The sequence below is a fragment of the Schistocerca cancellata genome, chromosome 1 (assembly GCF_023864275.1).
Source record: "Schistocerca cancellata isolate TAMUIC-IGC-003103 chromosome 1, iqSchCanc2.1, whole genome shotgun sequence".
NCBI lineage: Eukaryota > Metazoa > Arthropoda > Insecta > Orthoptera > Acrididae > Schistocerca > Schistocerca cancellata.
The window spans coordinates 175,276,699-175,300,555 of NC_064626.1; the positions used below are offsets into that span (position 1 = coordinate 175,276,699).

The 23,857-nt window shown below is 40.7% G+C and overlaps 1 protein-coding gene across 1 annotated transcript in view; it reads left to right on the plus strand.

Annotated features, from left to right (window-relative positions):
• Window positions 1-389: 389 nt before the first annotated feature.
• LOC126168235 (protein rogdi) overlaps window positions 390-23,857 on the plus strand; it is a 68,319-nt gene continuing 44,851 nt past the window's right edge. The window contains exons 1-3 of the mRNA XM_049920540.1: window positions 390-438; window positions 521-592; window positions 781-909. Of these exons, the coding sequence (XP_049776497.1) occupies window positions 403-438; window positions 521-592; window positions 781-909 (237 nt within the window). The 5' untranslated portion in view covers window positions 390-402. The remainder of the gene's footprint in view (window positions 439-520; window positions 593-780; window positions 910-23,857) is intronic.

Here is a 23,857-nt window from a genome sequence, read left to right on the forward strand (position 1 = left end):
CTGCATCACCATTTATCACGCCCGCAAAACACGAAATCTCAATTGGAACTGCCGTGTATTCGCGCAGTACCACCCTTACATGGTACAATATATTGTGCAATGTATTGATCAACCGTGATTATTTTCGTAGCTCGGCAGCTTCTTTCAGTATATTGCGGAAACCATCAATAGTGCCCTAAGACGTTCAATATTATTGGCATTGCGCAATAAATACTGAGTGTCTGTGGAGCACTTTAGGAAAAGGTTTGCTTTGTTTAAGACAGTAATGGTGGCGAAAACGGGTAAAGAACATATGGACTCAATACATAACACAATGAGAGAAGTTACCCTGAATTTGAAATTACCGCTTCGTCTGTGTAAACTTGGCAGAGATGTTAGTGTCAATATACCTTACTGCTAAAAATGGCAGATTGCGAAAAGGAAGAAGCGCAAAATTTGGTGTGTTTCTGTAAATTCACGTTTCATGTTTATGGCAGAGGAGCAGAGAGGAAAAACATTAAAATTTTATTATTCTTTTCAGCAATTGGAGTTCGAATGGGTTCTCCGAAAAGAAGTACATGCTGTTGTCAGTCAGCTACATGCAATCCTGGTCGTAAGTTCGGTTTTAATAAATTACAAAATATGATTTGTTTACAACAATCACACAGTAGTGGTATCAGTAAAAGTCTTGATTAGGCTGTCTACCAGGCTGAGATCGACGAGATACGAATCGTCTTTGCTCTGTTGTGGCTGTCAAATCGTGCAACTATTGCAGTGGCATGAAGGATAACTTTCTTTCAGGAGTGTGGTCGGAGATTTCCTGCCTGTAGCAATGATGCATCACACAGACAAGAAAAATTTATGCTGTCAGCACTGCCAGAGCAGCCAAAATGCGTCATCACATTGGCAGGGGATAGCATCACTCATGCGGTTAGTGTATGACCTATATCATTAGAACGAAGAAAAATATAATGTGTTACCATGTTTTGGAGAGCTTTATGTAACTTTTGGCACTGCCCTATATGTGTTGTTTTCTCTGTGGTAATCACTGCTTCTTCATTGATAGAATTTACCCAAAATATTCCCCAATGTGCCTCCTTGCCTCAGTTTTGAATTCAGGCACAGATCAAGTTGTGACAGTATTGTAATGCTTTCATACATAACTTCAGCTGATACATTTTGCTCATAAATTTCTGTTCTCATTTCTTGTTACATTTGGTTTCTTTAATGTGTTTGTCTTGCAGTAATCTTTTACAATAGACTAATTTCTTATGCTGTCATGGAGTTAGCAACACAAAAGCCTCTGCTGAACTCGTAGTTACTCCCAGTGAAATTAAATCTGTTGTGCTATTTGAATTATTTCATTTTACTACAGTTAGTAAATTGTCTGAGTATGGAAACTATAACTGTTTCAAGCTTATGTTTAATTTCCAGCAGTAGCTTCATTTATTTTGAATTCATGTAATATAAATCAGATTAACTTTCCAAAGAAAGAGCTTTTATTTATTTATTTATTCATTCATCCATCCATTTACAGTGATATAGGACTTATCATCATAATACAGTGAAAATAAACAGCACCAATATACATACACTCAGGATATATAAGTAGGTTTATGATGATAGGACAGGTGGTTGGCCATGGCTCAGGAACCATTTCTGGCATTTGCCTGAATGATTCCCGAAAAACTAAATCAGGATGGCTGAAAAGAGCATATTCCATCCTCTAGTCAGTGCCGTAACAGCAGCATTGCTCTTTGGTTGGTTCCACTGTACACTGTTCTGTTGATCATACACAGTTTGCCCAATGGTGTCTTCAGGAACACAAATCTGCAAGTGTCTCTGTCCTTCATTCATTTTGTCTAGAAAACTGAGTCGTCATCCCACACCCCTACTCCGCTCCCCCCAACCAGTGAGATGATGTGCTCAGGACAATGATGAGACATTACTATCATGCACTATAGAACTTTGCACATTTGCTTGTAAAAGCATTATGCTGTCATTATGTATTTTGTAATGTGACATGGTATTGTAGTTGTCCTGTTTCATTATTATCATGTACTGAGGTCTCTAAGTAATCTTTGAGTAATATGCATTTATTTTAATAAGCTCTTTGATTTACTTAAATAATTTATTGTGCAGTTTTATTCCCCGATAGAAGATTCTGCTTCGAATTTTATTTTTAGTTCTTCCCTTGGTAAATGCATGTCCAAATTTGCTTTTATTCCACAATTATATGTATTCTTATTTGTGAAATACTTAGTAATCTTTTCTCTGATAGGCACAATAGATTGATAGATGTACTTAATTGGTTCAGTAAGGATATCCAGTTTTTATACAGTTCTTTGCAGCGAGTCTGACTACTGCTTCTTCTTGTTATTATAATGTCCCGTCTTCTGTTGAGAGACTGGTTTGATGCAGGTCTCCATGCTGCTCTATCCTGTGCAAGCTTCTTCATCTCCAAGTACATACTGCAACATTCATCCTTCTGAATCTGTTTAGTGTATTCATATCTTGGTCTCCCTCTATGATTTTTACCCTCCATGTTGCCCTCCAATACTAAATTGGTGATCCCTTGATGCCACAGAACATGTCATATCAACTGATCCCTTCTTCTAGTCAAGTTGCGGCAAAAAATTTCTCTTCCCCCCAATTCTGTTCAATACCTCCTCATTAGCCTACTTATGTGATCTACCCATCTAATTTTCAGCATTCTTCTGTAGCACCACATTTTGAAATCAATTAAATTCAATATTTATTCTGTTGCCCAAGGATTTCTACTAGCCTTGTCTAAACTATTTATCGTCCATGTTTCACATCCATACATGGCTACACTCCATACAAATACTTTCAGAAACTACTTCCTGACACTTAAATCTATACTCTGTGTTAACATATTTCTCTTCTTCAGAAATGCTTTCCTTGCTATTGCAGTCTACATTTTGTATCCTCTCTACTTTGACCATCATCAATTATTTTGCTCCTCGAGCAGCAAAACTCATCTACTACTATAAGTATCTCATTTCCCAATCTAATCCCCTCAGCATCAACCGATTTAATTCGACTCCATTTCACTATCCTTGTTTTGCTTTTGTTGATGTTCATCTTATATCCTCCTTTCAAGACACTGTCCATCCCGTTCAACTGCTATTCCAGGTCCTTTGCTGTCTCTGACAGAATTACAATGTCATCGGTGAACCTCAAAGTTTTTATTTCTTCTCCACGGATTTTAATACCTACTCCGAATTTTTCTATTGTTTCCTTTACTGCTTGCTCAATATACAGATTGAACAACATCAGGGATATGCTACAGCCCTGTCTCACTCCCTTCCCAACCACTGCTCTGTACAAATTGTAAATAGCCTTTCACTCATTGTATTTGACCCCTGCCACCTTCAGAATTTGAGAGTATTCCAGTCAATATTGTCAAAAGCTTTCTCTAAGTGTACAGATGCTAGAAATGTAGCTTTGCCTTTCCTTAATCTGTCTTCTAAGATAAGCTGTAGATTCAGTATCTACCAGTTTTTCCAAGTGTCTGTAAAGAATTTGTGTTAGTATTTTGCAGCCGTGACTCATTAAACTGATAGTTTGATAATTTTCACATCTGTCAACACCTGCTTTCTTTGGGATTGGAATTATTATATTCTTCTTGACGTCTGAAGGTATTTTGTGTGTCTCATACATCTTGCTCACCAGATGGTAGAGTTTTGTCAGGACTGGCTCTCCCAAGGCTGTCAGTAGTTCTAATGGAATGTTGTCTACGCCCGGAGCTTTGTTGCGTCTCAGGTCTTTCAGTGCTCTGTCAAACTCTTCACGCAGTATCATATCTCCCATTTCATCTTCATCTACATCCTCTTCCATTTCCATAATATTGTCCTCAAGAACATCGCCCTTGTATAGACCATCTATATACTCCTTCCACCTTTCTGCTTTCCCTTCTTTACTTAGAACTGGGTTTCCATCTGAGCTCGTGATATTCATGCAAGTGGTCCTCTTTTCTCCAAAGGTCACTTTAATTTTCCTGTAGGCAGTATCTATCTTACCACTAGTGATATATGCCTCTATATCCTTACATTTGTCCTCTAGCCATCCCTGCTTAGCCATTTTGCACTTGCTGTCGAGTTTTGAGACGTTTGTATTCCTTTTTGCCTGCTTCATTTACTGCATTTTCATATTTTCTCCTTTCGTCAATTAAATTCAATATTTATTCTGTTGCCCAAGGATTTCTACTAGCCCTCGTCTTCGTACCTACTTGATCCTGTGCTGCCTTCACTATTTCATCTCTCAAGGCTACCCATTCTTCTTCTACTGTATTTCTTTCCCCCATTGTTGTCGATTGCTCCCTAATGCTAGAATGAGATTTTCACTCTGCAGCAGTGTGTATGCTGATATGAAACTTCCTGGTAGATTAAAACTGTGTGCTGGACCAAGACTGCTCTACCACTTGCCCGCGAAGGCAAAGGTTCCGAGTTCGCGTCTCGATTCGGCACAGTTTTAATCTGCCAGGAAGTTCCCTAATGCTCTCTCTGAAACTCTCTACAGCCTCTGGTTCGTTCAATTGATCCAGATCCCACATCCTTAAATCCCCACTTTTTTGCAGTTTCTTCAATTTTAATCCACAGTTCATAACTAAGAGTCTTGAGCCAAGTGTTAGCTATGATTAAGTTATGCTCTGTACAAAATTCTACCAGGCAGCTTCCTTTTTCATTCCATATCCTCATTCCATATTCACCTACTACTTTTCCTTCTCTTCCTTTTCCTACTGTCGAATTCCTGTCATCCATGACTATTAAATTTTCGTCTCCCTTCACTATCTGAATAATTTCTTTTATCTCATCATACATTTCATCAATGTCTTTGTCACCTGTGAAGCTAGTTACTATGTAAACTTGTAGTTCTGTGGTAGACATGGGCTTTGTGTCTATCTTGGCCAAAATAATGCTTTCACTATGCTGTTCGTTGTAGCTTAGCCACACTCCTATTTCTTTATTCATTATTAAACCTACTCCTGCATTGCCCCTATTTGATTTTGTGATTATAACTATTCACCTGACCAAAAGTCTTGTTCCTCCTGCCACCGAACTTCACTAATACCCATTATATCAAACTGCAACCTATCCATTTCTCTTTTTAAATTTTCTGACCTATCTGTCCAATTAAGGGATCTGGCACTTCACGCTCCAGTATGTAGAACACCAGGTTTCTTTCTCCTGATGACAACGTACCCCTGAGTAGTCCCCGTCTGGAGATCCGAATGGGGGACCATTTTACCTCCAGAATGTTTCCTCTTAGGAATCCATCATCGTTTAACCATACAGTAAAGCTATGTGCCCTCGGGAAAAATTATGGCTGTAGTTTCCCCTTGCTTTCAGCTGTTCGCAGTACCAGCACAGCAGGGCCGTTTTGGTTACTGTTATAAGGCCAGATCAGTCAATCGTCCAGACTCTTGCCCCTGCAACTACTGAAAAGGCTGCCGCCTCTCTTCAGGAACCACACGTTTTTCTGGCCTCTCAACAAATACCCCTTTGTTATGGTTGCACCTATGGTACAGTTATTTGTATCGCAGAGGCACACAAGCCTTCCCACCAGCGGCAAGGTCCATGGTTCATGGGGGATGGAGGGAAGATTTAAATATACATAGAAATAGTATGTCACCACAAAATGTTGGCTGTTACACTCTGATGATAGAAATCTAAGACCATGACATGGTGAAGACATTTTTTTTGCCTGTATCTTTGTGAATTTATTTTATGGTAATTAAAAATCAATTTTCTTCACAAAAAACTTTGTGTTTACTGTACAGTCTTCTAGTTTTTCACTCATGCTTGATGCAACAGAATTATTTTCCTTCTTCATGCTGAAGTGGCCATTCAACTTTTTGGTTCTGGCCAGAGCTGTGTTGGGCATATTTCGAAGTGTTCCTTGACGACTTGGCAAGGCTCAGCAGCTCCAGGAGCACCTATAAAAATGTCCAGTGCAGCTCTGAATGAAACGTCAGTAATCAAAGTTTCTAGGTCAACGACCATAAACTTAGAATGCTCACCGGCAACTATGAGTTCAGATTTCAGATCATGAGAGCCTTCATTGTATGATTAACTCTCATCTTTCCCTAGTGCAAGTTATTTGTCATCTTTCATTTAATGAAGGAACATCTCTTGGAAAAATGAAGTTCTGGGCAGTTAAAAGTGATCAGACATCTTAACTTTAATTGCAGACTTTGTTGTTAAGGCTTCACCATGACGTACTGATATTGAATGTAAGAACAAGTTTACCTTTATCAGCCGCTAATTTTTTATTTCCATTACTCATTTTCAAGGTTTAAACTTCCCTCATCAGTTGGATTAATATGGCATGTTTGTGTTGTGTTACGGTATGTGGAAACCTGTGGCAATGTCTAGTAGAGAAAAACAAAAAGCTGTTTGGTAAATGACCCAGAGTTTTGTACAGGTCTTTCATCAAAAAGATTAATGAAAAATGAATATGAAAGTAAAAATACAAATACATCCATAAGTTCCTTTTCCTGTCATGTACAGCACATATACCAAGACACTTTGTTAACATTGAAGGCAGCAAAGATGGCATCTTAAGTCTAATAAGCACAAAGAACATACGGCAATACTGACCACTTTGGAGCAAGCCCCAAATATTGTATAGATTACGGTTGCATATAGAAACAGGAATATAAGTGTATGTATCTCCTGTGGGCACAGATTCTTTCCTTTCAAGTGTACATAACTTAATAATTCATGCACATTTAAGTAATCAGGATGATATGCTAGAAACAATAAGTATAATAATTATGTAGCCAACAGGGCTATATATAACAATTTAATTATTACACTGAAGAGCCAAAGGAACTGGTATAGGCATGAGTATTCAAATAAAGAGATATGTAAACAGGCAGAGTACGGCTCTGCATTCAGCAATGCCTGTGTAAGACAAATGTCTAGCGCAGTTGTTAGGTCGGTTACTGCTGCTACAATGGCAGTTACCAATATTTAAGTGAGTTTGAATGTGGTGTCATAATGGGCACTCTAGCAGTGGGACACAGCATCTCCGAGGTAGCGATGAAGTGGGGATTTTTCTGTATGACCATTCTAAGAGTGTACCATGAATGTCAGGAATCTGGTAAAACATCAAATCTCTGACATCGCTGCGGCCAGAAAAAGATCCTGCAAGATCAGAACCAATGACAACTGAAGAGAATCGTTCAATGTGACAGGAGTTCAACCTTTCCACAAATTGCTGCAGATTTCAATGGTGGGCCACCAGCAAGTGTCAGCTTGCGAACCATTCAACGAAACATTGTATGGGCTTTCAGAGTTGAAGGCCCACTCATGTACCCTTGGTTACTGCATGACACAAAGCTTTATCCCTCGTCTGGACCCGTCAACACCGACATTGTACTGTTGATGACTGAAAACATGATATCTACTCGGGCTAGTCTTGTTTCAAATTGGATCGATCGGAACAACGTTTAGGGGTATGGAGACAACCTCATGAATCCATGGACCCCTCATATCAGCAGGGGACTGTTCAAGCTGGTGGAGGCTCTGTAATGGTGTGGGGCATGTGCAGTTGGAGTGATTTGGGATTCCTGATATGTCTAGATATGACTCTCACAGGTGATACGTACGTAAGCATCCTGCCTGATCACCTACATCCATTTGAAAATTCTTGAGCATATCTGGGATGCCATGCAACATGCTGTTCACAAGAGATCTCCACTCCCTCATACTCTTATGAATTTATGGACAGCTCTGCAGAATCCATGGTGTCAGTTCCATCCAGCACTACTTCAGACATTAGTTGAGCCCATGCTAAGTCATGTATAGTACTTTTGCTTGCTCACGGGGGCCCTACACAATATTAAGCAGGTGTACCAGTTTATTTGGCTCTTCAGTGTACGTTTCTTTGATTTTGTATGTGTGTTTGTGTGTGTGCGCGCACACCAATTTATTAACATGAGCTCTTGCTAAAAACAAAGATGGTACCGTAGTAAATATTGTTATTTTTGCCATTTAGAATGAAAGCAGATTGTTTTCATTGCTGTTTGGACTGTGGCTGTTTCTATGTGGGTCAGGCAGGTGGATTATTTGAGATCAGATTCAAGGAACACATGGCAGCATTAAGAAACAAAAAATACATGTCAGCAGTAGCTGCCTGTGTGCATGAAACTAAACACCATGTTATTAATTGCAAATATCTGCATTCTTCATATCCAACCTAAAGGCAAAAAAATTAGATAGCATTGAAACACTCCAAACATACAAACACCAGAGTAAACAGCCTGGGTCCATCCTAAATGACAACATGGCTCTTGTCCCATGGTGGTTATGTACACAACTATTAGTGCTGTTTTATTAACCTTCTGTGGTTTGTACCACAGTGTGGTATACATACTCACTGGGTGCAGTAAAGGTGCTCAGTTCCTTAAATAGCTCTTTGTAATTAGCCCGGTTGCTACTTCAAGTTTTTCTTATGGTCTTTTTCTGCAGTTTCAGTCATATCTATGTTTTGTGCCTTTGATCCCCAAAGAGTATCCTATAGCTAATAATTGAGTGTATGTAGGCATAATATGTCACCACAAGACACTGGCCGTTATAGACAGATACTAACACCATAAGAGCATAGCATGCTGATGGCGCTCTTTTTGCTAATGTCATTGTTTGTTCACTCCACATTAGCTGACAATAAATGTTCATCCCTAAAAACTGTGTGTTTGCAACAAAATTTACATATTTATCATGTATGCAAATGTGACGAAGTTGTTTCTCCTCCATATGCTAAAGTGTATAGTATTTTGTTTCCTTTATGGTCAGCATTAATTAATTACATACTGCCCAATTGCAAACATATTTGAGTTTATTTCCCCCCTAGTACGAACTCAGGTGTTTAATCAGTGACTTGATGCTGCTATCATTAGCAAATAGATTTTTTTTCTCCATTGCATACATGGTCTGCAATTTAATTGATATATATTGAGAATAGAATTGGACCCATTACAGTACCATGAGGAATACCTACAATTATAAGGGTCATTCAAAAAGAAACGAGCCAGAGTCTGGAATGCGAAAATTGGTGACAGGAGAGTAATATCATGGCATGTGTAACAGGTGTGGTTCTGATCAAAGCGTGGAAGTTCACAGCCCGTCGCTAGAGGACACTCGTGCACATCATCTGACTGTACAGAGCTAGCAGCAGCACGCATCAATCGTTCAACACTGCCAGTCGCATTGCGAACAGTGACATGAAGGCATCAGAAGAAGAGCAAAGAGTGTTTTTTGTTTTCTGACAGCAGAAGGAGTAGGAGGAACAGACCTTCATTGGCGAATGTCACAAGTGTACGGCTAACACTGCATGTCCCTTGCTAGGGTCAAGGCAGGGCACAAGTGCTTCAGGGAAAGACGGGTGTCGTTAGCTGATGATGGATGGTCTGGAGCACCACACTGCATTACTGATGACATTGTCCAGATGCTGGCTGCTTTCATTACCCAGGACCACCAAGTGACAGTGAAAGCCATAGCCGCCATGGTCGGATTTAGCATCGGAAGTGTTCACACCATCATGAAGGAATGACTGCTTATGCGCAAAGTGTGTGCCCAATGGGTGCCCCGCAGTCTTCAGCCACACCAGGAAGCATGTCGAATGGCCGAATGTCTTGCTAATCTGCAGCGCTATGCTCGGGAAGGGTATGCGTCCTGGCACAAGTGGTACCTGGAGAAGTCGTGGTGTCATGACTTCGAACCAGAATCAAAATGACAGTCTCCAGTGGAAGCATCCAGGGTCACCACCACCAAAAAAATCCAAGGCCATCTACACGAGTGCAGGAAACGTTACACTGACATTCTTCTTTGACTAATATGGCCCCCTTCTGATTCAGTTTCTGCAGCACGGGACAGCAGGAATGCCCAGCGTTACTCGCAAACCTTGACCACCCGTTGCCAAGCGATCAAATCAAAACGACCAGGCAATCTCACTTGTTGGGTCATTCTGTTCCATGACAATGCAAAATCTCATATGGCCAACATAGTCATAGTACTCCTGCAGAAATTCAAATGGGAGGTTCTCGGCCACAGTCCATATAAACATGAACCCTCTCCCTGTAATTATGCCATTTTTGGTCCCCTTAAAAAGACTCTGAGTGGCAAACGATTCACCTCGGATGATGACGTCCAGCTATACATGCGGAACTGGTTAACATTGCAGCCCCGGGAATTTTATGATACAGCCATTCACCACCTTGTGTCACAGTAGGACAAGTGTCTCAACAGCCAGGTCAATACTTCTAACATACAGGTATTGGTTTCTGTGATTATGCCTCCGGCTCATTTCTTTTTGAACACCCCTTATATATGTTTGTGGTCTGATAGTTGTTCGACAAAACAGAAACATCCGATTCCACATGTCTGCTTTGACCCATGACGTCATCAATATGGTGGAAATGGTCATTCACATTGTCTCCAATGTGGCACCCATAATGTCGCTACTACACATGGCGACAAACGTGAAAATGCATATAAATAAGACAATAACATATCCCTCCAAAAATATAATGAAACTAACGGGACAACTGCGGGAAATGGGGATTTTTAGGGTGGGGACAACCTAAATATAAAAATAAAAAACATACTACAATCACAAAAAAACACAAAATGACAGCAACAACAATAATTACCACATTCTGCCACACCAACAAAATCCACAGGTGTTAGACACTTCCCTTGACGTGTATAGCTCAACCACAACCATCGATACCACAAAAACTACAACTACAAAAATTGGAATCAGGCGCTTCCCTTGACCTATATAGGTCGGCCACAGCTAATCTATCAAAAACCAACACCTACAGGTACAATAATTGACATTTCCCTTGACCTATATAGGTCAGCCACAGCTGACAAAACCAAAACACCAACACCTACAACTATGAAAAATTAAAACCAGAAATCAAACCTCCCTATAGAAATTAAAAAACAAACAATACACCATAAATACACAAAACATCACAAGTCGAGCCTAATAGAATGAAAAAAACCAAACCCAATCCCTCATGTCACCCCCCCCCCCCCCCAAATACAAAAAATTGTCAACAAATAAAAACCACAAAAAACTCAATCACACCTTACAAATAAGCAGCAGCTGGAACAAAAAAGGTCCTCTACAACATAATCGTAAAACAATCCCCATCCACAACCCACCCATCTAAATCCACAACAATTACCTACAACCCGCCCCTCCCCCACCCGCACATAGCAAACCCCCTCAGCTAATCGCCCTCAGCCTGTACATCCTACCCACAGGCCTCAGTAAAACAAGAAAAATACAATAATCCCCAGGGATGCTCTTCTGCCAGCAATACTCATCCAAATGAGATTGCAGGTTAGAAAAGTGCCTCTCCCCCCTCCCTATGACTGATTTAACTGGCCCCCAAACCCCTCTATTGTATTAGTACATGCCCCAGTTTCATAATTTTTAAACTCTAAACTGTGGTTCACAGCTAAATGATCAAAACCTGTCTTCCCCAAACCCATGTAAGATGAAAAAGAATCTGAAACTTCAGTACTCCCTTCCTCAATATACTCTTCAATTAACCACACCAATTCCCGTAGTAAGGCCCTCAAAAACTGTGAAAACACAATCAGCATATCCACGCCCCCCCCCCCCCCCTTTCCCCAAATAACAGCCTCCCCCCACACCCACAAACCAGTTGAGGACTTGTCCCTCCCATATTTCCTCTTCCCAAACTGCGACTCGTCTATCTCAACCACAAATCCCGACCCACCCAACTTACCCCTATACTTCACATACTCAGGACACACTTCCCTAAAAAAAAAAAAAAAAAAAAACATTCTCTCTCTCGCTCCAGTCTGATGCACACAAAAACTAATCAAGGACCTATAACAGATGTAGTATGCCTTCAAAACAATCTCTCTCATGGCCAGCCTAGATTTGTCAAACCAGGTACTGCATCTAATAGAACGGCAAACATTATCCCGCCGCCACTGCCACATGGACCCATCTCTGGTCTGAGACGCTGAAACTCTGACCAACCTCATATTCTTGTGGCATATACTGCACCTCACAATATCAGCAATTAGTCCAAATACCTGGAGGAATTTAATCAGGGACAACATGTCCTCCCCCATCTCCAACCCCAACATAACACTATTGTACTTGATTGTCATATCCATACCTAACAAGAAAAGTCACACAATAAATTAAATGTCTCACCACACCTCAAACAGCAAACCAATAACACCTAAAGAAAACATGAACACATAAACAAAAAAAGATTGATAACTCACTGAAAAAAATTCCAGTCCTTACGTCATGAACACTGCCAACAACTTCACTCTTCCAACACGAAAGCTCAAATAAACCAAATACAGTGAGCGTGCCCACAAGCGCTCTCTCTCTCTCTCTCTCTCTCTCTCTCTCTCTCTCTCTCACACACACACACACACACACACACACACACACACACACACACACACACACACAGAGGGCACCGACAAATGCAACAAGATGACATCTTGACATCTCCAAACACAACCAGCTCATAAACTAAACTTGGCACTGTAGTGATGTCACACACCACAACACCCTTATGTCACGGGTCAAAGCAGACGGGTGGAATGGGACACATTCATTGACCCAATGTGCGAACTATCTCTACACTTTGCATCCTATTTACCAAGTACGACTTCATTTGCTGTTCCTTTTACACCTAGTGCTTCTAGCTTGTCGTGGAATATTTTATGGTTTGCAGTGTCAAAAGCCTGGGACAAGCGTAAGAAAATGCCTGTAACTCAAGTCATCTGTATCAGGAGCTTCAAGTACAACTTTTGTGAACACTTTAATGGCCAATATGGTATTTCTCCCATTCAGAAACCAAACTGTGCTTCATTAAAAAGGTTGTATATACTCATGCAAAGTATTAGTCCATCTCTCTCTCTCTCTCTCTCTCTCTCTCTCTCTCTCTCTCTCTCTCTTCTCTCATTAATGATTCAATTATTGTTCAGTATGAAGTCAGCAGTGAAACTGGCCTGTAGTTTTCCATGTGTTCTGCATTATCTTTCTCTAGTAAGGGCACCACTCAGGCATGCTTTAGGTAATCTAGCAAAATATCTGAACTGAAGGATTCATTTATTATGTTTGGTAAAGGGTGTATGGACTATGTATGCACGCCTTGAGAATGAAGACCGAAACCTCATCTATGCCTGCTGACTCTGTTGTGGAAAACATCATTATGCTTGCTGTGTAAGTCATTGTGGGTGTTACATGTGTTGTAGGAAGATTTTGCTGCAGCTTCTCCACAGTGCCAACGAAAGTCACCTACAAAATTTACTACTTCCAGAGGAGTTCCTATTATTCTAGTCCCATCTTTGATTTGTTTGATGTTATACTTGTTTGTGTTTTCCAGTTTCTTGTTTTATAACATTCCACATTCATCATCATCATCATCAGTTATCTGCTATATTAGCAAGTCCTTTGCCTCTCCATTTTCTGCCATCAATTGCTTCCTTCTTAAGGCTGTTGTATGTTGTACCGTCCATCATGTCATCCAGTATCTGGAATCCCTTCCTTCCTCACTTCGTTTTCCCTTCTACATAACCTTCTAAAACTGTTTTTATCAGTCTGTCATTCTTTCTTAATATATGCCCAATCTAATTTCTTTTTCTTCTCTTTATTACATTTAGTAATTGTCTTTTCTCTCCCACTCTTCTCAGTACCTCTTCATTTTTTACTCTGTCCATCCAACTAGTTCTTTCCATCCTCCGCCACGTCCAGATCTCAAAAGCCTCCAGCCTTTCTGTGTCTTTCTTCCTCATAGTCCATGTTTCAGTGCCATATGAAATAACACTCCATACAAGACATTTTATGAATCTCTTCCTGAGTTCTCTGTCCAGTCTGCTGCAGAAAATTCTCCTTTTCTTATAAAACGCCTCTTTTTGCCATTGCTATCCTTGTTGTAATTTCTGTTGTGCACTTCCATTCAATGTCTATCCTGCTTCCAAGATACTTAAAATTTTGCACCTGTTCTAGTATTTCTCCATTCAGCATAATTTTTATTTCCTTATTTCCTCCTAGTGCCAATACTTCTGTTTTATTTGTGTTAATTTTCATTCCATATTTTTTTCCGTTAGTTTCAATGGTGTCCACCAAATCCTGTAATTCTTTTTCCGCTGTGGCTAGAAGGACCATGTCATCAGCAGACCTCAAACACCCTACTCTTCTTCCTCCAATTTCTATGCCTTTGTCATCTAATGAGCTTTGGTCAATCATATTTTCCAAGTAGAGGTTGAAAAGAGTAGGTGATAGACAGCATCTTTGTCTTACTCCTTTTACTAGTCCGATCCAGTTCGTACTTTCTCCTCTCACTTTAATTGAAACTTTTTGATTAAGATATAATGAGTTTACAAGTCTTCTGGTTTTCCAGTCCACTCTCTTTTCCCTTATTATAGTCGCCAGATTGTCCCAAACCACATTGTCCAATGCCTTTTCTAGATCGATGAAGCACATATATAGGTCTCTTCCTTTTTCAATAAACCTTTCTCCCACGATTCGTAGGAGCCCTATTGCATCTCTGGTGCCCATATTCCGTCTAAAGCGAAACTGCTCCTCGCCAAGTATCTCCTCCATTACTTTTTTAAGTCTTTTATTAATTACTCTTAACATCACTTTGGCTGCATGTGAAATGAGGCCGATTGTCCTGTGCTCGCTGTATTTCTTGCTTCCTTGATTTTTTGGTAATGGAATCATTACTGTTGTCAGAAAGTCCTCAGGCCATTCACCACCGTCATATATTTTATTACATAATCTCAATATTTCTCTTATTCCATCTTGGTTCAAGCATTTTAATATTTCTCCCTGTATCGTATCTGTACCTACCGCTTTACCATTTTTCATTGCAGCTATGGCAGACTTTACTTTTTCCATTATGATGGTTGGTCCTTTCTCCTCATCACTTACTCTGTTGTGTGATTCAAGTTCCAGAGTTTCTGGTTTGCTGTTTGTGTCATATAGTCTTTTTAGATATTCTTCCCATCTCTGGAGGACATCGTCATGATCTTTGTGCACTACGTCTTCGTCTTTACTCAAAATTTCCATAGTAGCACTTCGTGCTCTGTTTTGTTCCCACGTCATAGTCTTTACTCTGTTGTATATTAAGCCATATCTTCCCTTCCTGTCCAGTTCTTCAATTTCATCACATTCCTCTTTTAGCCATTTTTTCCTAGCCTGCTCTGTTTCTCTTTGCACTTCATTATTTAACCTTCGCTATGTCTTTCTCGCATCTTCAGTGCTCTTGTTTTTCAATTTTCTTCTCTCCTCCATCTTGGAAATCATTTCTTGTGTGACCCATGATTTTTTTTTTTTTTTTTACCTTTTCCGTTTTACATATCCTATGTTTTGCTGTCCTGCTTTAATGATACCTTCTTTTAGCATATTCCAGTACTTGTTGGCATTATCATTACTTATTATTATTATTATTATTATTATTATTACACTCCTGGAAATTGAAATAAGAACACCGTGAATTCATTGTCCCGGGAAGGGGAAACTTTATTGACACATTCCTGGGGTCAGATACATCACATGATCACACTGACAGAACCACAGGCACATAGACACAGGCAACAGAGCATGCACAATGTTGGCACTAGTACAGTGTATATCCACCTTTTGCAGTAATGCAGGCTGCTATTCTCCCATGGAGACGATCGTAGAGATGCTGGATGTAGTCCTGTGGAACGGCTTGCCATGCCATTTCCACCTGGCGCCTCAGTTGGACCAGCGTTCGTGCTGGACGTGCAGACCGCGTGAGACGACGCTTCGTCCAGTCCCAAACATGCTCAATGGGGGACAGATCCGGAGATCTTGCTGGCCAGGGTAGTTGACTTACACCTTCTAGAGCACGTTGGGTGGCACGGGATACATGCGGACATGCATTGTCCTGTTGGAACAGCAAGTTCCTTTGCCGGCGTAGGAATGGTAGAACGATGGGTTCGATGACGGTTTGGATGTACCGTGCACTATTCAGTGTCCCCTCGACGATCACCAGTGGTGTACGGCCAGTGTAGGAGATCGCTCCCCACACCATGATGCCGGGTGTTGGCCCTGTGTGCCTCGGTCGTATGCAGTCCTGATTGTGGCGCTCACCTGCACGGCGCCAAACACGCATATGACCATCATTAGCACCAAGGCAGAAGTGACTCTCATCGCTGAAGACAACACGTCTCCATTCGTCCTTCCATTCACGCCTGTCGCGACACCACTGGAGGCGGGCTGCACGATGTTGGGGCGTGAGCGGAAGACTGCCTAACGGTGTGCGGGACCGTAGCCCAGCTTCATGGAGACGGTTGTGAATGGTCCTCGCCGATACCCCAGGAGCAACAGTGTCCCTAATTTGCTGGGAAGTGGTGGTGCGGTCCCCTATGGCACTGCGTAGGATCCTACGGTCTTGGTGTGCATCCGTGCATCACTGCGGTCCGGTCCCAGGTCGACGGGCACGTGCACCTTCCGCCGACCACTGGTGACAACATCGATGTACTGTGGAGACCTCACGCCCCACGTGTTGAGCAATTCGGCGGTACGTCCACCCGGCCTCCCGCATGCCCACTATACGCCCTCGCTCAAAGTCCGTCAACTGCACATACGGTTCACGTCCACGCTGTCGCGGCATGCTACCAGTGTTAAAGACTGCGATGGAGCTCCGTATGCCACGGCAAACTGGCTGACACTGACGGCGGCGGTGCACAAATGCTGCGCAGCTAGCGCCATTCGACGGCCAACACCGCGGTTCCTGGTGTGTCCGCTGTGCCGTGCGTGTGATCACTGCTTGTACAGCTCTCTCGCAGTGTCCGGAGCAAGTATGGTGGGTCTGACACACCGGTGTCAATGTGTTCTTTTTTTCCATTTCCAGGAGTGTATTATTATTTGGCTTGTAATGTGTTTAGAAACTCCCGAGACAGCATTTCCGTAATTTGTTCTTTGTTGGATCTTATCTTCTCTAGATCCCACTTCTTCACCATGGTCGCCTTCTTCAGTTTTTTCATTCTTATTTCTATTTCTGCCATAAGTAAGTTGTGGTCACTATTAATATCTGCACCTGATAATGTGTGCATCTTCTTGATTCCATTCCTGTATCTTTCTTCTACCAGTATAAAATTGATTTGGTTTCTGTATTTATCCCCTGGTGATTTCCAAGTGTAGAGCCTCCTCCTGTGGTTCTTGAACCATGTGTTTGCCACTATCAGCTGCCTTTCCCTGCAGAAGTCAATTAGCCATTCACCTCTATCATTTCTCTTTCCAAGACCATTACTGCCTACTGTATTTCCCTCGTTCCCTTTTCCCACAATGGCGTTCCAGTCTTCCATTACTATTTTGCAGCATTTTTTATTTTCGTCCATTATTCTCTCTATTACATTGTACGTTTCCTCTAGAATTTGGTCATCATGTTCTGAAGGTGGCGTATACACCTAGACAATCAGTAAATCTTTTTGTGCTCCTTTCAGCCTTACACCAATAACCCGGTCATTTGCATAGGCTACATATTCCACACATTTAGCCAATTCCTTTGTCATAATCATTCTTACTCCATTCATTCCTTTTACTTCTTCTCCTGAGTAGTACAACACATATTCATCGGACTGCAACTCTCCATGTCCATTCCATCTTACCTCAGCAACTCCTACGAGGTCCATATGATTCTTTTCCATCTCTCTTTTAAGGTTTTCTAGTTTCCCTGCTTGAAGCAGAGTTCTAACATTCCAGGTACCAATTCTCGTTTTGATTTTTGCCTCCTTTCAAGTTGCCCCCCCCCCCCCCCCCTCGGAGATCCGAATGGGGGACTATTTTCTCTTTGGACACTGATTTAACATGAGAAGAAGCCATTTTTGTGCATAAAATGGAGACTGCATTATGCAGAGAAGAGAATCTGCGGTGGTACTCCGTTACCTTCTGCAGTTCTGGAGGCCGCCCCTAACATGGGATACAGACGCCTTTTGCAGCTGCCCACTCTGGGTCAGACGCTGCATGAGAAGTATAGGTTGGAAAATGAAAGACCCTTAGCCCTCGAAACCTAATAGCGTTAGGGTCGGAAAAGAACAAGAGCTGGCTGAGGGTGGCCAATAGGAAAGATAAAAGTGAGGAGCCTGGCATAAGTAAGTGGAAGCAATGCCAGGACTCAGCTCGGGGCCCCGTGGTCGCCAGCCACGTAATCACTAGGTGTGACTCCCTGAGGATAACATTCCACATTACTTTAATTTTTTTTCTGCATTATATATTATTTAGTCATTGAATGCACCGGCGATAGTACTCTACGAACTGTGGATCAGTGTAGTGATTTTGCAAAGATCCATATCCCCTGTCAGCTGTAGAGTATTTATATCTGTTTATATTATTAGGAGTATATCTTATCTTCTTGTATCATAGTCCATGTGTTACATCGCCATTGCTTAGATATAGCATGTAATATTAACAACTCACAGCTCTGTGATAACCAAAGACCAGAAGTTTAGGCAATGCAAATAATTAAAATAGATAGGCAGAAGTCATTATAAATAGCTAAAATAGACAATAAAAGGCAGTAAAGCAAAACTTTACATTATGCCCCTTTATTGACTAGATTGCACTATTCAGGCAGTGACACAATCAGCATATTTATGTTAACATCATTTTAAACTATGTTCTTAAAGTAAATTTAAAGTTTTAAACAAAACACTGATTGTACTGTACTAGATGGATCTGCGTGAATCACCCTCCCCCCGCCTGTTGGAGGTTAGACTCCTCCCTCGGGCATGGGTGTGTGTTTTGTCCTTAGCGTAAGTTAGATTAAGTAGTGTGTAAGCCTAGGGGGACAAATGACCTCAGCAGTTTGGTCCCATAGAACTTCACTAAGTTGGCCCTTTGGGCACAGATTTAGCCCCATACATTTCCAAAAACAGTTCTGGCTTAGTTTCCACAAAGGGGTTCCTTTACGTAAGTTGAATGCAGATTGCGAATTTGGCTCAATATTGTCAATGCAAGCAGAGAAATCTTCCCAGTGGTCTCAGAAAGTATGTTTTTGTGTTTAGTTATACGCATACGTTGATAAATGAAATATTTATTTTCATAGTTCACTGACTGCTCACATATTTTGCACGGAAGTATTTTATAGGCAGTAGAAAATACATCAGGCATGAAATTATTAATGTAACTTTGCAATTTACTGTGTAATGAAAGCTGAAGTTCGGCGTTTATTAGCTGCCTTGTATAGTATTACTGCAAGGAAAACTGAAAGGAAGAGAAATTTAAAACAATAAGGAAAGCATTTTGGCTTGGGTACTCATTGTTACTTTTGGTGGGGGTACGATGTGCCAAGAAGCCAAGTAAACACAGCTGTTAATTAAAACCCTTACCTATTGGTCTCTCTTTTTATTGACACACTTACTGTTGTTTTTTAACAATAAAGGAATAAATAATAATCAAAAAGGCTTTTATTTTAGCAATTGGGTATTTATACAAACAAGTCAACATAAAACTGTGATGGTTTGATCACAAAAATGTAAATAATAGAGATTCACATTCAAATTGAAGCTAGATTTAACACATTTAATAAGGCATTTTGCCAGAGTTAAAGTTTCTTGGTTTCTGTTGATAATGATATAGAGTAACCTGTAATTCCTTTCATCCACTAGCTCTCAATTTGGATCCACATACACGCCCATCATGTAACATAATAAACAGAGGGGGATTGTTATATTGCCATTTGAAGTGTATGTCCGAAATAGTGTGTGTGCTGTTATTTGTAAAACATGGACTGCTGCCTCTTTCAAAATTGTGCTGATGAACTGTATAGTATTTTTGATGTGGACCTCTTCACCGTTGCAACTGCTCCTTCGCTGGAAACTGGAAGATCTAATAAATTCTCAACTATCTGTACCTAAGTAATAGTAAGCTTTTCCGTTTAATACAATTATATTGCGTCTTCAGAGTTTCCATTTACAATCCACGAGCATACATTCATCTGACATGAACCCTGTATCATTTCATGAACGACAGTTCTGCACAATCACCACAGTAGAATGAGCCTGGTGTAAGCATGATTGTCACGACATGCCCATTTTCTCAACAGCACATCCTGTTTCTCCAAGCTGGGACACCTTAGCCTGGAATAACAACCCATCCAGGAAGTATTGGAACATGAAGCAAAACAGCCGTTGTTGTCGTCACTTTGAAATGTGTAGTGTCCATCGGGACCAGTGCACGAGGCATGTTCAGGAAGTAAGTGTACTGTAACTGTAATCGACTGTGGTGTTTTGTGTTTTGAGGGTTGGCAGCACTGTGTGGTGGATCTCATGACTAAAGCAAGCATCACAGGAACATTGTAGTATGTAAAATCATGTTGTTGAGTCCAGTTGCATGCAGAGATGATTGTAAGAAATCCTACCAGGTGTGAGCCACATGCTGTTTTCTGCTTCCTACTCATGGAAAGAATAGCACCTATCGAAATTATTTTGTGCATCAGAAGAGTTTATGGCAAAGGTGTTACAAATAGAACGAGCGTGATTAAGGGGTGTAGGGAGTTTGGTGGAGGCAGAACAGATGTTCGTGATGAACAGAGGAGTGGAACACATCCATTTTGACTGATGAATTGGTGCAAAAAATCAAGGAAACTGTGAAGACCACGATTGACAGTTGGTGTTATTTCTGTGGTTTTCACAACTCTCCGGAACTCTTATACAATACACTCACGGAAATGCTGGGGTGCCGGAAACTGTGCTGATATATGCCCCAAAACTGCTGACGGAGTGGCACAAGAAAAATTTGGTCAGTAGCACCTGCCAGTTTCTTTAGCGACTTGAACTGGAAGGTGAGGATTTTCTGAGCTCTATTGTGACTGGAGATGAAATGTAACTGGCTCATTATACACCTGAGATGAAAAGACAGTCATCACAGTGGTGTCACGCCAATTCTCAGTCTGTCAAAAAATTCAGAACCACAATTTTAGGCAAAATAATCATGTCCTTATTCATTCCATGTAGGCTTTCATGGCCGGTGTCTTCATCAGTAAACACTTCCGGGCTAAGCTGCCGTGGTCGATCTGTAGAACTTCTTCTCCCTGACGTTTCGTTCTCAACTACGGAGAACATCTTCCGAGGTGAGTCAACGACTGACTGCTAGGAGCTGGGGCCGCTGCTTATATGGGTATCGTAGGGGGCACACACCGCACGTCACATGGCGTCGATGTGCAGCTATCTCTGGCTATCGTCTGTTCTCTCGATTGCAGGCAATCGATTGTCACGTGATTGATGCAACGTCGACCGTCATATCTTATCAAATTTTAATCCTTCTTCTTTACGATTAAAATTGTATTGATGTTTGTGGATTTCAATTGCCTCTCTATACATACGTGTATAATAATGCGACGTCCTCGCTAGCACACTTGTTTCAGCAAATTTTATTTCGTGATCTCCATCCTTCAAAACATGTTCCGCTACTGCCGATTTGTCGATATGTCCCAAGCGACAGTTTCTTTTGTGGTCCGTCAACCGTGTATTGATGCTTCTTTTTGTAGTTCCTATGTAAACCCTGCCACAACTACACGGAATTTTATATACCCCTGGGGTGGCTAGGGGGTGACGAGCATCTTTTGTTGATCTTAGGCATTCACTAATTTTCTTAGTAGGTCTAAAAATGGTCTCTACCTGAAACTTGGCTAGTACTTTCCCAATGCGATCCGTGATATTATGGATGAACGGAAGAAATACTTTTCCAGCTGATGGTTGTTGCTGTCTCCTGTTTTTAGGCATTTTTCTATTTGGGTGAAGTGCTCGGTTAATCTCGTTTTTCGTATAATCATTTTTTGCAAAGGCCATTCGTAAATGATTTAGTTCTTCTTGTAAGTAGCCTGGTTCACAAATATTATTGGCCCTATCCACTAGTGTTTTTATGACCCCCCTCTTTTGACTAGGGTGGAACTCAAACCACCACCCAGCTCATGAGCGGGTGCAGAAAGAGGTTCTGAAGTGGGGGATGAGTTAGCAGGATAGTTCTTCAAGAAGAGTATAAAAAAGCTTGTACTATGGCTCACCACCTGCATGGAATGGCATGGTGATTATGTGTAAAAATAGTGAACAAGTGTCATCAATATCCTGTAATTTTTTTCCATTACACTTTTTCTAAACAAATATGAAAATCTAGTATACGTACTTTCTGAACAGGCCGTATAAATGCACAAATGATACAACTTCCCAACAGTTTACAATTCTAAACAAATTATAACAAATACTTTCACTAAAGTGATCATCATTCGTTGACCAGGTAGATGTTGGGTAACACATCACTTTACCAAAAGCGGTATGTTGATATGGCAACTTAATTATTACAATTAATGTTTATAGTGTGTCATCCTGATTACTTAAATGTAACTAAAGTATTAAGTTATGTAAACTTGACAGAAAAGAGTTTGTCATCAGTGGAGATATGTACACTTATGTTTCTGTTCATTTATGCAACCAAAGATGTCCACTATGCTTTGGGACTTGTTCCAAAATAGTGTTTGCTTTACTATACATTCTTTGCACTTTTAGACAAAATAAAGACAGTATGGAATATAGTGAAGGAGGAGACTGGTAGAACCAGACATGAAGAGGGACAAATAACATTAAGAGTAAATGATACATTGGTGACAGATGTGTATACTGCTGCAGAACTTTTTAACAAACATTTTATAACTGTTACTGAAAAGATGGGGTTGTCAGATTCTGTAGATGGTGCTGTGGATTACCTCAGACAAGACATTTCAAGTGTCTTCCATAATATGAATTTGACCCTCACTACCCCAGCAGAAATAATGTCCATCATAAAACCTTTAAAATCAAAAACATCTAGTGGGTATGATGAAATATCAACAAAGTTAAAGAATGTGATTCTGAGTTAAGTAACATATTAAGCTATCTGTGTAACCAGTCGTTTATCAGTGGAATATTTCCTGAATGGTTGAAATATGCTGAAGTTAAGCCACTGTTTAAAAAGGGAGATAAACAAACAGCATCAAATTTCCGTCCAATTTCACTTTTGCCAGCATTCTCAAAAATTTTAGAAAAAGTAATGTACAATCGGCTTTATAACCATCTTATCTCAAAAAACATACTGTCAAAGTCACAGTTCGGATTTCTCAAGGGTTCTGATATTGAGAAGGCTATCTACACTTACAGTGAAAATGTGCTTAATTCATTAGACAAAAAATTGCAGGCAACTGGTATATTTTGTGATTTGTCAAAGGCATTTGACGTGTAAATCACAATATCCTTTTAAGTAAATTAGAATATTATGGCGTAACAGTAAATACTGCAAAATGGTTCAAACCTTATATCTCTGGCAGGAAACAAAGGGTGTTATTAGGAAAGAGACATGTATTAAGCTATCAGGCATCATCCAACTGGGAACTAATTACATGTGAGGTCCCACAAGGTTCCATTTTAGGGCCCTTTTTCTTGTGTATATCAATGACCTTTCATCAGTAACATTACCAGATGCCAAGATTGTTTTGTTTGCTGATGATACAAACATTGCAATAAATAGCAAATCAAGTGTAGTCTTAGAAAGATCGGCTAATAAAATTTTTGTGGACATTAATCACTGGTTCCTAGCTAATTCTTTGTCAATAAACTTTGAAAAAACACACTACTTGCAGTTCAGAACTTGTAAGGGGTGTCCCACGAGTATGTGCCTAACATACAATGACAAGCAGATAGAAGAAGTGGACAGTGTTAAATTCTTGGGATTACAGCTTGATAATAAATTCAACTGGGAGGAGCACACCACAGAACTGCTAAAGCTTCTTAACATATCTCTATTTGCAGTTCGAATTGTGTCAGACATAGGGGAT